This window comes from Pongo abelii, chromosome 20 (assembly GCF_028885655.2).
Source record: "Pongo abelii isolate AG06213 chromosome 20, NHGRI_mPonAbe1-v2.0_pri, whole genome shotgun sequence".
Taxonomy (NCBI): Eukaryota; Metazoa; Chordata; class Mammalia; order Primates; family Hominidae; genus Pongo; species Pongo abelii.
The window spans coordinates 57,259,166-57,273,794 of record NC_072005.2 but is presented as its reverse complement, the minus strand read 5'-3'; the positions used below and the strand labels follow the sequence as shown (position 1 = coordinate 57,273,794).

Sequence of the window (14,629 nt, the reverse complement as noted above, 5' to 3'; positions counted from 1 at the left end):
CCCAGCTACTCAGGAGGCTGAGGTGGGAGGATCGCTTGAGCCCAGGAGGTTGTGGCTGCAGTGAGCGATGGCTGCACCACTGCACTCCAGCCTGGGTGATAGAGTAAGACTTATCTCTTAAAAAAAAGAAAAAATCCAATTCCTATTATGTCAGGTACCTAGACCTAGAGTAGTCAAATTCATAGAGACAGAAAGTCGAATGATTGTTGCTAGGGGTTGGGGAAGGGAGAAGCAGGGAGTTATCATTTAGTGGGTGCAGAATTTGAGGACAATGAAAACGTCTGGGGGAGTTAGAGAGTAGTGATGGCTACACAGCAATTCAAATCTGCTGAATCCCACTGAATTGTACCTAAAAATGGTTAAAATGCTAGATTTTATGCCTTTTTTTTTTTTTTTTTTGAGATGGAGTCTCACTCTCTCACCCAGGCTGGAGTGCAGTGGCCTGATCTTGGCTCACTGCAACCTTTGCCTCCGGGTTTCAAGCGATTCTCCTGCATCAGCCTCCCAAGTAGCTGGGACTACAGGCGTGTGCCACCACACCCAGCTAATTTCTTTTGTATTTTAGTAGAGACAGGGTTTCACCGTGTTGCCCAGGCTGGTCTCAAACTCCTGAGCTCAGGCAATCCGCCCACTCAGCTTCCCAAAATGCTAGGATTACAGGCGTGAGCCACTGCGCCTGGCCTATGCTATGTTTATTTTACAACAATAAAAAATTGTAAAATTTTCTTAAAATTTAAACATTTTTAAAAAGGTATCATCTGCCGGGCGCAGTGGCTCACGCCTGTAATCCCAGCACTCTGGGAGGCCGAGGCGGGTGGATCAGCTGAGGTCAGGAGTTTGAGAGCAGCCTGGCCAACATGGCGAAACTCCGTCTCTGCTAAAAATGTAAAAATTAGCCAGGCATGGTGGTGGGCGCCCATGGTCCCAGCTATTCGAGAGGCTGAGGCAACAGAATTGCTTTAACCTGGGAGGCGGAAGTTGCAGTGAGCCGAGATCCTGCCACTGCACTCCAGCCTGGGTAACAGAGTGAGACTCCGTCTCAAAAAAAAAAAAAAACAAAAACAACCAAGGTTTCATCACAGTCCCTGGCTGTGCTGAGCACAGAATACATGTGAGCGATTGTTTTTGTTCCAAGTGCCATCCGGGTTTTCCTTTCTTATAAACAGCCTTCACTGTCAACCACCCTTCTCCCCTCACACCCAAGAGCTATCCGCACCTATGGTCTCCTCTGCTCTGCCCGGCTTCCACCCCTACCACACCACAAAAAACCTTTCTCTCCAAAATCACCCATCACCTGTCTTCCTTCCAGAGGCATGTGACCGCCCCCCCCGCCACTCCCTCATTTAAAAAATGCTCTCTGGCTGGGCACAGTGGCTCACACCTGTAATCCCAGCACTTGGGGAGGCCAAGGCAGACAAATCACTTCAGCCCTGGAGTTGGAGACCAACCTGGGCTACATCATGAGACCCTGTCCCTACAAAAAAATGCAAAATTAACTGACTGTGGTAGCACGTGCCTGTAGCTACTCAGGAGGCTGAGGTGGGAGGATGGTTGAGCCCAGGAATTCAAGGCTGCAGTGAGCTGTGATTGCACCACTGCACTCCAGCCTGGGCAACAGAGTGACACCTTGTTTAAAAAGAAAAAAAAAGCTCTCAAATTTCCTGACACTGCTCCTTCCTGGTGTCCCTCTTAGCTCTTCAATCACTGCTACCCCTGGCGTAACTGCTTCTCACCCCCTGAGCTGTGAGTCTTCAGTGGGGTCCTCTCACTGTATACCCTCTCCCTAGGTGGGCTCTACACCGCTGGTATCCAGCACCATCTGTGCCATGATGCCCCATCACTCTCCTGAGCTTCAGACCTGAGTATCCCGAAGGATTCTGCTCTCCCCTACTCAGGATCACGCCACCATCCCCCATTATCCTCGGAGTAAAATTCTCGCCCCTGCAGCACCAGGGCCCTGCTCATCTTGGCCACTCCTCTCTCCTACGCTCTGAGCTCTCTCACCATCCTCCTGCCCCACCATCCCTACTCAAAACCACTCACCTCCCTTCTACCCTCTCCACACACTGTCCATCCTCCCTGGCAAACTCCTATTCATCTGCAGGAACCTGCTAAGACAGCCCCTCCTCCTGGAACCCTTTCCCACACCTGAGGCTCCATCCAGCCCCTCAACCTCCTCCAGGGGAGGCACACGTGACACCAGATGGAGTTTCCTGTTGCCCCGCTGGCCTGTTTCACCAGACCGTGTGTTCACAGAGGAGCAGCGACTGAGGCTCTGTGTTCATTCATTCATCAGATATTTATCGATGCCCGTGGCACAGCGAACAAGACCGTGCCAAGCAGGTGGTGGAGTGGTGATCCAGATACCCTGGGAATCTAGAATGTGGTGGGAAGAGGACCCAGCAACCCGGCCACGGCACGGCAGGTGCTAAGGGCCGGGCTGGGGACGGCAAGTCCTTGGGAGACACGGGCGGTGAACTGGGCCTCATCAGCTGCATCTCCAGCTGTGTCCCTACCTTTGAGCTGAAGGCCTCGGGGAGCCTTCCAGGCATTCTGTGCCCTGGCTCAGGCTCTGCATAAACACGAGAACCCCCTCTTTATTTATTTGTTTGTTTGTTTATTTATTTATTTTGCAATGGAGTCTCACTCTGTCACCCAGGCGGGAGTGCAGTGGCACCATCTCAGCTCACTGCAACCTCTGCCTCCCGGGTTCAAGCGATTCTCCTGCCTCAGCCTCCTGAGTAGCTGAGGCTACAGGCACCCACCACCATGCCCGGCTCAGTTTTTTTGTATTTTTAGTAGAGACTGAGTTTCACCATGTTGGCCAGGCTGGTCTTGAACTCCTAACCTCAGGTGATCCACCCGCCTTGGCCTCCCAAGGTGCTGGGATTACAGGCATGAGCCACCGCGCCTGCCCCCTGCCACCCTTTAAAGAAAGGATTTTCTTGGATCCCGGGGTTAGAGTGGCATGAAGGAGCCACTCCCAGGCTCCTGGGGGTTGACCAAGGCCTTCTGCTTAAGTAGAGTGTTCTTTTTAGGAACAGGGAGACCTTGTGTTTACTAGGAAATTCTGTTTTATTTTTAACTTTTTCCTTTGAGATAATTACAGACTCACAGGAGGCTACACACACAGCGTAGGGAATCTCCCTCACCTACTTCTCCCCATGGCAACACCTTGTGTAACTGTCATTCAGAATGGAAACCAGGAAATCAACACAGAAACCAAATTATTAACGAGACTACAGATCACACTGCACGTTCATTTTTCACACACATTTCTTTGCACATGTGTGTGCACATGGGCTTCTGTGTCTCTTTATCTCATGTGTAGAATCGTGTAATCACCGCCACATCCAGTGCAGAGCTGATTCGTCACCACAGAGCAGATCCCTCCTGCCACCCCATCCCTGGGTCCCAAGAGAATCCTTTCTTAAAAGAGGGGGTTCTTGACGGGTGTGGTGTCTCATGCCTGTAATCCTTGCACTTTGGGAGGCCAAGGAGGGTGGATCATTTGAGGTCAGGAGTTTGAGACCAGACTAGCCAACATGGTGAAACCCTGTCTTTACTAAAAATACAAAAAAATGAGCGGGGCATGGTGGTGGGCGCCTATAGCCCCAGCTACTCAGGAGGCTGAGGCAGGAGAATCGCTTGAACCCAGGAGGCAGAGGTTGCAGTGAGCCGAGATTGAGCCACTTCACTCCAGCCTGGGCTAAAGAGCGAGACTCCGTCTCAAAAAAAAAAATGAAGTAAAATAAAATAAATAAATAAATTTAAAAATAAAGAGGGGGTTCTTGTGTTAATGCAGTGCCTGAACCATGGCAAAGGAAGCCGGGAAGGCTCCCCAAGGCCTTCAGCTCAAAGCAGGGAGGCCCATAGTTAAACAGAAACAGTTTAGGAATCACAGAAAGGCACCTGGGGAGAGATGGGTATGTGGATCCAGATGCAGGTGCGCAGACAGTGCATCCCCAGGTGTAGAGACAGACCCAGGCCAAGACCAGCTCAAAGAGCCAGCCTAGGCGGGTGCCCAGGTGGAGGGAGGCTGAGTCAGCCTGAGGCCGGGGAACAGTCGGGATAGCCGAGAGAGGCAAGCAGCCTCCTGAGTCACCACGTGGTCCAGGTACGGGGCTGCCAGGCCCAGAGACAGACACAAGCACTGGGGAATTTAAGGGGCTAGGGGAGGGGCTGAGGAGGGTAGGCCCTTCCCCAAATAAGTATGGAACCCCCCCAACTCCAGAACCCCTCTGCAGGCTGGCCAGAATCCTTCCCCGTCTCATTCACTCTGTCTCTCCCGCTCTCTGCCCTCTCCTATTTTGAATTTCTGACCCCGTCTGTTAAGACTCTGTCCTTCTGTCTCTGAATCTCTGTCCCCTTCTCTTTCTGGGTCTCCGTCCTTCTCCCTCTGGGTCTCTGTCACTCTCTCTTTGCATCTCCAGCTCTCACTTTGTCTCTGCACCTAGCTCTTCCCCACACCTCTGCAAATCCCAAGCTGGGGGATGCCAGTTCTGGCACCAACCTTCCTGCTCCCTGCTGGGGCCTCTGCTCCCCCATCTCTCAGGAGTCGAAAGTGAGAAAGCAAGGTGGGCAGCTCTGCTCCAGGTCCAGGTATCTCCCGCCCACCTCCTGCCCGTCCTCCATCCCACCCCTCCTCTCCATCTCTCCCTGGTGCTGCCATCTCTCATCTCTGCCTCCGTCTCCTCTGTCATTGTCCACATCTCCTGTAGGTGCCCATCCTTCCCGTCTCCCCTCTGCCATCGGCCTGCCTGTCCCATCCTTTTCCTCCCACCGTGTCCCGTTCTCTTCCACGTCTCATGCCTGCACTGCCTTCGTCATCATCGCTGTTGTTCTGTGTGTGTTTGTGGTGAGTGCCACATGGTGGGGGCATCTCGGCCTCTCTCCTCTCTCGCCGCTGTTTTCTCTTTCTGTGTGTCTGTCTCCATTCTGTCTCCACCTTCTTCCCTCCGTCTTTTGCTTTTCTCTCTCCCCTTCTCCACACCCCTCTCTCCCTGCGTCTCTGTGTCTCCCTCTTCCTCTGTCTTGTTTTTTTCCCACCATCTGCCTCTCCTGTTCCCTGTCACATCCAGCTTCCACCTGTTTCTCCAGCTCTCCCCTCAGTTCCTTCTCTCATGAGCACATCTCCCGCCCTCTGTGCTCGTATTCCTGGACTCCTCTCTCTCCACTGTCATATCTTCTCATTCATTTTCCCAGTCTCTCTCTCTCTCTCTCTCTCTCTCTCTTCCCCCTCTGTCACCCTGTCTCTGTCTGTCTCTCTCTCTCTCTCTCTGTCTCTCTATCTCTCCCTCTCTCTCTCCTCCCGTGACTCCCTTTCTCAATGCCTCTCTTCCTCCCTCTCTCAGCCCCTTCGTGCCCTTTCCTCTGACACTCCCCACCCTGGTTTCCTGACTCCACCACTAGATCCACCACCTCCAGCAACTGGGAACCCTCCCCTGCCCACCCTGCCCTGGGGTCCCCTCCCAGGATTCCTTCTAGATTATACCATCTTCCCCGGGCGGGTTCTCATGAACAATTGTGGCTGCTTTTTTGGCCAGACATGGGAGGGAGGGGATGGGATCAGGGAGTCCTGGAATGGGAACTAGGCAATAAAAAAAAAAAAAAAAAATGTCAGAAGCAGGGCGGCGGGAGGTGGGGGCAGGGCCAGCTGTCCTGACCAGGGATAAAAGGCTTTGCCAGCGTGACTAGGAAGAGAGACACCTCCCCTCCTTCCTTCATCAAGACATCAAGGAGGGACCTGTGCCCTGCTCCACATCCTCCCACCTGCCACCCGCAGAGCCTGCAGGCCCCGCCCTCCTGGTCTCTGGTCCCTACCACTCTGCTCTGTCTTCATGTCCCTGAGGGTCTTGGGCTCTGGGTAAGCGCCCCTCGCCGTCTCTGCCTCTCAGCCCCTGGTTCTGTTGAAGGTTCCTTCTCTCTCACTTTTTCTCTGCATTTGACAGAACCTGGCCCTCAGCCCCTAAAATGTTCCTCCTGCTGACAGCACTACAAGTCCTGTCTATAGGTAAGAGAACCGTTGGGTATGAGACAAGGGGGTCCCCTGGAGACTCTGAGAAGAGATGGGGATGGGTCCTTGGGGCCCCTGGATGCTCATGGTGACCTCATAAGAAAGAGCAGGGAGTGGTTTGGGGGTCATGGCGGGGGAGCGTGCTGGAGGCCTAAATTCCTAGTTGTAGAGGTGCTAGGAAATTGTGGGGCTGGGGAGAGAGGTGTTTATAAGATCTGGTGCAAAATAAATAAGGAATCGTAGAGAACTATTAGGTCCTGAGTGGGTCATAACAGAAAGATCACGGGGCTCTACTTGACTGTGTTAGGAAAGAAACAATGTGGGAAGGATGTTTTGTTGTCAGAGGGAAGGTGGAGAAGGACGATGGGGTGGCGGGATCGTGGCATGGGGTGGCAGGATCGTGGCATGGGGTGGCGGGATCGTGGCATGGGGTGGCGGGATCGTGGCATGGGGTGGCGGGATCGTGGCATGGGGTGGCGGGATCGTGGCATGGGGTGGCGGGATCGTGGCATGGGGTGGCGGGATCGTGGCATGGGGTGGCGGGATCGTGGCATGGGTGTGCAAGGTGGATGGGGGCAAGTGTGGGGCAACAGATGGCGGATCCTTGGGGTCCCACTGAGTGGGAACGTTGGGGAAGAGACAGGGAGGTCCTTGAATGTGTTGGGGAAGGACTCATTGGGGGAAAATGTGGCATATGTCGAGAAGTGATCACAGAAATTATGGGAACATAGAGCTGAGGGTCGTAGATATAGCAAGTCCCTGGATAAGGTGGCCATGGCACAAAATAAGAGATGCTACGGAGGTGACTTGGGAGGTGAGTCAGCAAGCTCTCCGTGTTGGGGCAATAACGGGGTCAATATTGGACACGTCCCACCCTGGGTGGGACGGATAGAGGTGGGTGGTTTAGGGGTTAGACCAAAAGGAAGGGGATTTGTCAGTTCTGGAATTCTACAAACTTGCGGAGTGGAGAGTGTTTGCTCATCTACTTTCCCCACCCAATCCCGTCCACTCCTAGCCATGACACGGAGCCAAGAGGATGAGAACAAGATAATTGGTGGCTATACATGCACCCGGAGCTCCCAGCCGTGGCAGGCGGCCCTGCTGGCGGGTCCCAGGCACCGCTTCCTCTGCGGAGGCGCCCTGCTCTCAGACCAGTGGGTCATCACCGCTGCTCACTGCAGCCGCCCGTAAGTGACCCCCTCCCCTGTCCCCGTACCCGGTGAATTCCAGAGTCTAAAGCCCTAGAGCTGTGCTGAGAACCTGGATCTCTGTATAGAACCCAATGTAGTGGCTGACTCCCGGTTTGAGGTCTAGAGAAGAGCCTGGAACCAAAAACACAGCTCGGGATGTGGACTCCTCCATAAATCTCGAACTCAGCCTAGGTTCTGAAAGCAGATGGGCAGCTTGGAACCCATGGGCCTGCTGAGAACCAAACATCTAATCCAGTGATTCATCCAGAGGCCACACATTACATCAAGACCAAGTTTAGCCCATTCCAGATTGGTGGCTGAATTCAGGACCCTGTCTACATTCAGAAACTCAGGGCACTACGTAGAACTCAGAGCCCAGTTCAGGACCTGCAGTCTAGCCATAAATCCAGAACTAGAACCCTGCTCACAGCTGGAACATACAACCCTAAGAATAGAGGCAAAACCTGGAGGCTGTTTCACACCCAAGGTTTAGTTCAGAGTCTAGTCTATAGCTCCACTACGAGCAGACTTCAACCCAGTGTTTGAATCCCAGAATGTGCTGGGTGCGGTGGCTCATTCCTGTAATCCTAGCACTTTGGGAGGCCAAGGCGGGCAGAACACCTGAGGTCAGGAGTTCGAGACCAGCCTGACCAATATAGAGAAACCCTGTCTCTACTAAAAATGCAAAATTAGCCAGGCATGGTGGCACATGCCTGTAATCCCAGCTGCTCGGGAGGCTGAGGCAGGAGAATCACTTGAACCCGGGAGGCAGAGGTTACAGTGAGCGGAGATCACACCATTGCACTCCAGGCTGAGCAACAAGAGCAAAACTCCATATCAATCAATCAATCAATCAGTCAATCTCAGAATGCAGATCCTAATCAGAAGCCCTATATAAAACCTAGACCCCTCCTAAATTCTAGATCTGAACTTACAACCCAGACCCCAGCTAAGAGGTCAAAATGCCTATAAGCCATATCTATGCCATAAACAGAAGGTCAGTCTAGAACCTAGAGATCAAAGCTCAGGCCAGAGTCTAGAATATAAAGGCCAGAATGCAAACCACACTCTAGAATCTTGGATCCAGGCCATGACCTGGAGCTCCAACTAGAACCCAGAGCCCAACCTGAGGTCAAGGGCTACGGCCAGAGTCCAGAACCAAGAGCCCTATAATCCAATATGTAACAGACCTGTAGAGCCGGGTGCTGTGGCTCATGCCTGTAATCCCAGCACTTTGGGAGGCCGAGGCGGGTGGATCACGAGGTCAGGAGATCGAGACCATCCTGGCTAACACGGTGAAACCCCATCTCTACTAAAAATACAAAAAATTAGCCAGGCGTGGTGGTGGGCACCTGTAGTCCCAGCTACTAGGGAGGCTGAGGTAGGAGAATGGCGTGAACCCGGGAGGCGGAGCTTGCAGTGAGCCGAAATGGTGCCACTGCACTCCAGCTGGGGCGACAGAGTGAGACTCCGTCTCAAAAAAAAAAAAAAAAGAAGAAAGAAAGAAACAGACCTGTAGAATCAAGAGCTCAGAACAATGTCGAGAACCCTGACCCCATCTGGAACACAGAGCTCAAACTGTTGTCTAAGAACGGCTCATAAACCAGAGCTTAATAAGAAACCCAGAGCACCACCCAGAAACTGGAGCTATCAATGTGTCCAGAACCCGTAGCCCAGGTCTTAACCCATTGCTCAAAGTAAAACCCTCAGCCTATCCTAAAACAGAAACCTAACCTCAGAATCTAGAAATTACGTCGTAGCCGGGCACAGTGGCTCACGCCTGTAATCCCATTACTTTGGGAGGCCGAGGGGGGTGGATCAGTTGAGGTCAGGAGTTAGAGACCAGTCTGGCCAATATGGTGAAACCCCGTCTCTACTAAAAAATACAAAAATTAGCCGGGTGTGGTGGCGGGCACCTGTAGTTCCAACTACTTGGGAGGCTGAGGCAGCTGAGGTGGGAGAATCACTTGAACCGGGAGGTGGAGGTCACAGTGAGCTGAGATCGTGCCACCGCACTCCAGCCTAGGTGACAGAGTGAGACTCCATCACAAAAAAAAAAAAAAAAAAAAAAAAAAAAAACAAATCAAGTCATAATCCAGGTTCGATCTAGAATCCTGATCTTAGCATAGAGTCAAAAGTTTAAGATGTCTAGAACCCAGAGCCCAGGCTAGAAACAGAATGGAGCCTACTCCAGAATATCAGTTCTGATTTAGAGCCTAGAGTCATAACGCAGTTTCACTTAGAACTCAATGCACGGAGCCCAGCACAGACCCTGGAGCAGAACCAAGCTCTCCCAATCATCACCTTCTTCCCAAGCCAGGAGCTGGAGCTCAGCCCAAGAGCAGAAGGAGAGGCAGCTGGGGCTGGGCCGAGAGAATGCCCTGGCCATGGGGAAGGGCACAGGAGGCCAAGAATGCTCGGCCTGCAGTTAGTGAGAAGCAGACTAGACCTCGGGGAAGACTCGTCACCCGGCCAGGGAACCGGGCTGGAGGGTGGGGAGGAGTCTCCGGCTCAGACCCTGAGCAGCGCTTCTCTTGGGGGTCGTGGCCAGGATCCTTCAGGTCGCCCTGGGCAAGCACAACCTGAGGAGGTGGGAGGCCACCCAGCAGGTGCTGCGCGTGGTTCGCCAGGTGACGCACCCCAACTACAACTCCCGGACCCACGACAACGACCTCATGCTGCTGCGGCTACAGCAGCCCGCACGGATCGGGAGGGCAGTCAGGCCCATTGAGGTCACCCAGGCCTGTGCCAGCCCCGGGACCTCCTGCCGAGTGTCAGGCTGGGGAACTATATCCAGCCCCATCGGTGAGGACTCCTGCGTCTTGGAAAGCAGGGGGCTGGGCCTGGGCTCCTGGGTCTCCAGGAGGTGGAGCTGGAGGACTGGGGCTCCTGGGTCTGAGGGAGGAGGGGTTGGGCCTGGACTCCTGGGTCTGAGGGAGGAGGGGGCTGAGGCCTGGACTCCTGGGTCTCAAGGAGGAGGAGCTGGGCCTGGACTCCTAGGTCTGAGGGAGGAGGGGCTGGGCCTGGACTGGGTCTCAAGGAGGAGGAGCTGGGCCTGGACTCCTAGGTCTCAGGGAGGAGGGGCTGGGCCTGGACTCCTGGGTCTCAAGAAGGAAGGGCTGGGGGACTGGGGCTCCTGGGTCTGAGGGAGGAGGGGCTGGGGTTGGATTCCTGGGTCTCAGGGAGGAGGGGTCTGAGGCCTGGACTTCTAGGTCTGAGGGAGGAGGGGCTGGGGACCTGGACTCCTGGGCCTGAGGGAGGAGGGGCTGGGGACCTGGACTCCTGGATCTGAGGGAGGAGGGGCTGGGGCCTGGACTCCTGGGTCTGAGGGAGGAAGGGCTGAGGCCTGGACTCCTGGGTCTCAAGGAGGAGGAGCTGGGCCTGGACTCCTGGGTCTGAGGGAGGAGGGGCTGGGCCTGGACTCCTGGGTCTCAATGAGGAGGGGCTGGGGGACTGGGACTCCTGGGTCTGAGGGAGGAGGGGCTGGGCCTGGATTCCTGGGTCTGAGGGAGGAGGAGCTGTGGCCTGGACTCCTGTGTCTGAGGGAGGAGGTGCTGGGGCTGGACTCCTAGGTCTGAGGGAGGAGGGGCTGGGCCTGGACTCCTGGGTCTCAACGAGGAGGGGCTGGAGGACTGGGGCTCCTGGGTCTGAGGGAGGAGGGGCTGGGCCTGGATTCCTGGGTCTGAGGGAGGAGGGGCTGGGCCTGGATTCCTGGGTCTCAGGGAGGAGGGGTCTGAGGCCTGGACTTCTAGGTCTGAGGGAGGAGGGGCTGGGGACTGGACTCCTGGGCCTGAGGGAGGAGGGGCTGGGGCTGGACTCCTGGGTCGGAAGGAGGAGGGGCTGGGCCTGGACTCCTGGGTCTCAACGAGGAGGGGCTGGGGGACTGGGGCTCCTGGGTCTGAGGGAGGAGGGGCTGGGCCTGGATTCCTGGGTCTGAGGGAGGAGGAGCTGCGGCCTGGACTCCTGTGTTTGAGGGAGGAGGTGCTGGGGCTGGACTCCTGGGTCGGAAGGAGGAGGGGCTGGGGACCTGGACACTTGGGTCTCAACGAGGAGGGGCTGGGGGACTGGGGCTCCTGGGTCTGAGGGAGGAGGGGCTGGGACCTGGACTCCTGGGTCTGAGGGAGGAGGAGCTGCGGCCTGGACTCCTGTGTCTGAGGGAGGAGGTGCTGGGGCTGGACTCCTGGGTCGGAAGGAGGAGGGGCTGGGGACATGGACACTTGGGTCTTATGGGAGGGTAGACCCAGTTGTAATCCTGCAGTGCCCCCTCAGCCAGGTACCCTGCCTCTCTGCAATGCGTGAACATCAACATCTCCCCGGATGAGGTGTGCCAGAAGGCCTATCCTAGAGCCATCACGCCTGGCATGGTCTGCGCAGGAGTTCCCCAGGGCGGGAAGGACTCTTGTCAGGTAAGGCCCAGGATGGGAGCTGTGGTAGGGATTATTTGGGACTGGGATTTAGGCAAACGATGTCAGGAGCATGGAAGTCTGCAGAGGTCTTCAGAAGAGAGTGAACAGGCACAGAGAGATTCCGATAGCCAGGCCACCCCGCTTCCTAGCCCTGTGCCCCCTGGGTAATGGACTCAGAGCGTTCATGCCTCAGTTTCCTCGTCTGTCAGGTGGGAGTAACCCTCTTAAGGTAGTTGGTGGAGTGGGATGAGGCAGGTTGGGGAAAGATCGCAGAGTGGCCTCTGCTCATATGGGTCTGGGAAAGGCTGTGCTGAGGCTTCTAGAAATCTTAATGCATCCTTGAGAGAGGCAGAGATGGGGAAATAGAAAAAGAGAGACACACAAATGTTCTACAGATGGAGCGAACAGAGAGGGGCCTGGTGAGACTCAAGGGACAGGCAGGTGCACACAGAGACAGAGCCAGACCCAGCGGAGAGGGAGGGAAGTGCCCCTACCTCCGGGGCTGAGATCTCAGAGCTGCGGCAGGACTGTGTCCCTAACTGTCCACCCCAGTGTCTCTGCCTGTCTCCCTGACTATGTCTGCTTCTTGGGTTCTCTGTGCCATGGTGGCTGTGGCCACCTGTCCATCAGTGTCTCCATTTCTGTTCCTCCCCCTCAGGGTGACTCTGGGGGACCCCTTGTGTGCAGAGGACAGCTCCAGGGCCTCGTGTCTTGGGGAATGGAGCGCTGTGCCCTGCCTGGCTACCCTGGTGTCTACACCAACCTGTGCAAGTACCGAAGCTGGATTGAGGAAACGATGCGGGACAAATGATGGTCTTCATGGTGGGATGGACCTCATCAGCTGCCCAGGCCCTCCTCTCTCCACTCAGGACCCAGAAGTCCAGGCCCTCCTCTCTCCACTCAGGACCCAGAAGTCCAGGCCCTCCTCTCTCCACTCAGGACCCAGAAGTCCAGGCCCCCAGCCCCTCCTCCCTCAGACCCAGGAGTCCAGGCCCCAGTCCCTCCTTCCTCAGACCCAGAAGTCCAGGCCCCCAGCCCCTCCTCCCTCAGACCCAGGAGTCCAGGCCCCCAGCCCCTCCTCCCTCAGACCCAGGAGTCCAGGCCCCAGTCCCTCCTCCCTCAGACCCAGGAGTCCAGGTCCCCAGTCCCTCCTCCCCCAGACCCAGGAGTCCAGGCCCCAGCCCCTCCTCCCTCAGACCCAGGAGTCCAGGCCCCAGCCCCTCCTCCCTCAGACCCAGGAGCCCAGGCCCCAGCCCCTCCTCCCTCAGACCCAGGAGTCCAGGTCCCAGTCCCTCCTCCCTCAGACCCAGGAGTCCAGGCCCCCAGCCCCTCCTCCCTCAGACCCAGGAGTCCAGGTCCCAGCCCCTCCTCCCTCAGACCCAGGAGTCCAGACCCCAGTCCCTCCTCCCTCAGACCCAGGAGTCCAGGTCCCCAGTCCCTCCTCCCCCAGACCCAGGAGTCCAGACCCCAGCCCCTCCTCCCTCAGACCCAGGAGTCCAGGCCCCCAGCCCCTCCTCCCTCAGACCCAGGAGCCCAGACCCCAGCCCCTCCTCCCTCAGACCCAGGAGCCCAGGCCCCAGCCCCTCCTCCCTCAGACCCAGGAGCCCAGGCCTCAGCCCCTCCTCCCCCAGACCCAGGAGTCCAGGCCCCAGCCCCTCCTCCCCCAGACCCAGGAGTCCAGGCCCCAGCCCCTCCTCCCCCAGACCCAGGAGTCCAGGCCCCAGCCCCTCCTCCCCCAGACCCAGGAGTCCAGGCCCCAGCCCCTCCTCCCCCAGACCCAGGAGTCCAGGCCCCAGCCCCTCCTCCCCCAGACCCAGGAGTCCAGGCCCCAGGCCCTCCTCCCCCAGACCCAGGAGTCCAGGCCCCAGGCCCTCCTCCCCCAGACCCAGGAGTCCAGGCCCCAGTCCCTCCTCCCTCAGACCCAGGAATCCAGGCCCCCAGCCCCTCCTCCCTCAGACCCAGGAGTCCAGACCCCAGCCCCTCCTCCCTCAGACCCAGGAGTCCAGACCCCCAGCCCCTCCTCCCTCAGACCCGGGAGCCCCCGTTCCCAGCACCCTGATCTTTACTCCGGCTCTGGTCTCTCCTTGCCCAGAGCAGTTGCTTCAGGCGTTTTCTCCCCACCACGCCCCCACGCTTGCTGTGTCACCATCACTACTCAAGACCAGAGGCACAGAGGGCAGGAGCACAGACCCCTTAAACTGGCATTGTATTCCAAAGAAGACAATTTTTAACACGCTTGGTGTCTCTAAAAACCGAATAAATAATGACAATAAAAGTGGAATCATCCTAAATTGTATTCATTCATCCATTTATTTATTTTTTATTTTTTGAGACAAGGTCTTGCTCAGTCTCCGGGTGAAGTGCTGTAACGCAATCATGGCTCACTGCAACCGTAACCTCCTGGGCTCCAGTGATCCTCTTACCTCAGCCTCCCAAGTAGCTGGGACCACAGGTGCCCGTCACCATGCCCGGCTACTTTTTAAATTTTTGGTAGAGATGAGGTTTCCCTGTGTTGCTCAGGCTGGTCTCGAACACCTGGCCCCAAGCAATCCGCCTCCGTCGGTTTCCCAAAGTGCCGGGGTTGCAGGTGTGAGCTGCCGCGCCCGGCCTTATCCATCCAATTAATGACTTAAAGAAACACGTACACGGTGGCTCCACCATGCCGAGCCGGGAGCTGTGTACTGACAAGTGGCTGCCTCCCTCTTTGCGTGTTTTTCCTTGGGAGTCCCCTGTCCACCCCACTGTATCAGGTTTCTAGACGGAAACACCTGAGCCCTGCAGAGTGACCTTGAGCATGACTGCCTTCTACCAGCCTCCTTCCTGGAGCCCCTGTGGTCCAGGGCAGGGAACTAAGTGCCTTGTTTCCTGGAAAATTCTATGCAAATGAAGATGTCCTCGTTTTCCTAATCAGATCTCAGGTGAGGAGAGTTGAGTTAATCACAGGCTTCAGTTCCTGTCCAGGCAAAGCCCTTCTCTCATTTTATTAATTTATTTCCACTCTTCATCTCTGGCTCTGC

At 56.2% G+C, this 14,629-nt stretch overlaps 1 protein-coding gene across 1 annotated transcript; it reads left to right on the top strand.

Moving 5' to 3' along the window:
• The first annotated feature begins 5,258 nt into the window (after window positions 1-5,258).
• Window positions 5,259-12,503, top strand: KLK14 (kallikrein related peptidase 14). The gene is made up of 5 exons (XM_054541074.2): window positions 5,259-6,013; window positions 7,032-7,203; window positions 9,758-10,011; window positions 11,476-11,612; window positions 12,271-12,503. The coding sequence occupies exons 1-5, from the start codon at window positions 5,974-5,976 to the stop codon at window positions 12,421-12,423; spliced, it is 756 nt and encodes a 251-aa protein (XP_054397049.1). The 5' UTR covers window positions 5,259-5,973; the 3' UTR covers window positions 12,424-12,503.
• Window positions 12,504-14,629: the final 2,126 nt, after the last annotated feature.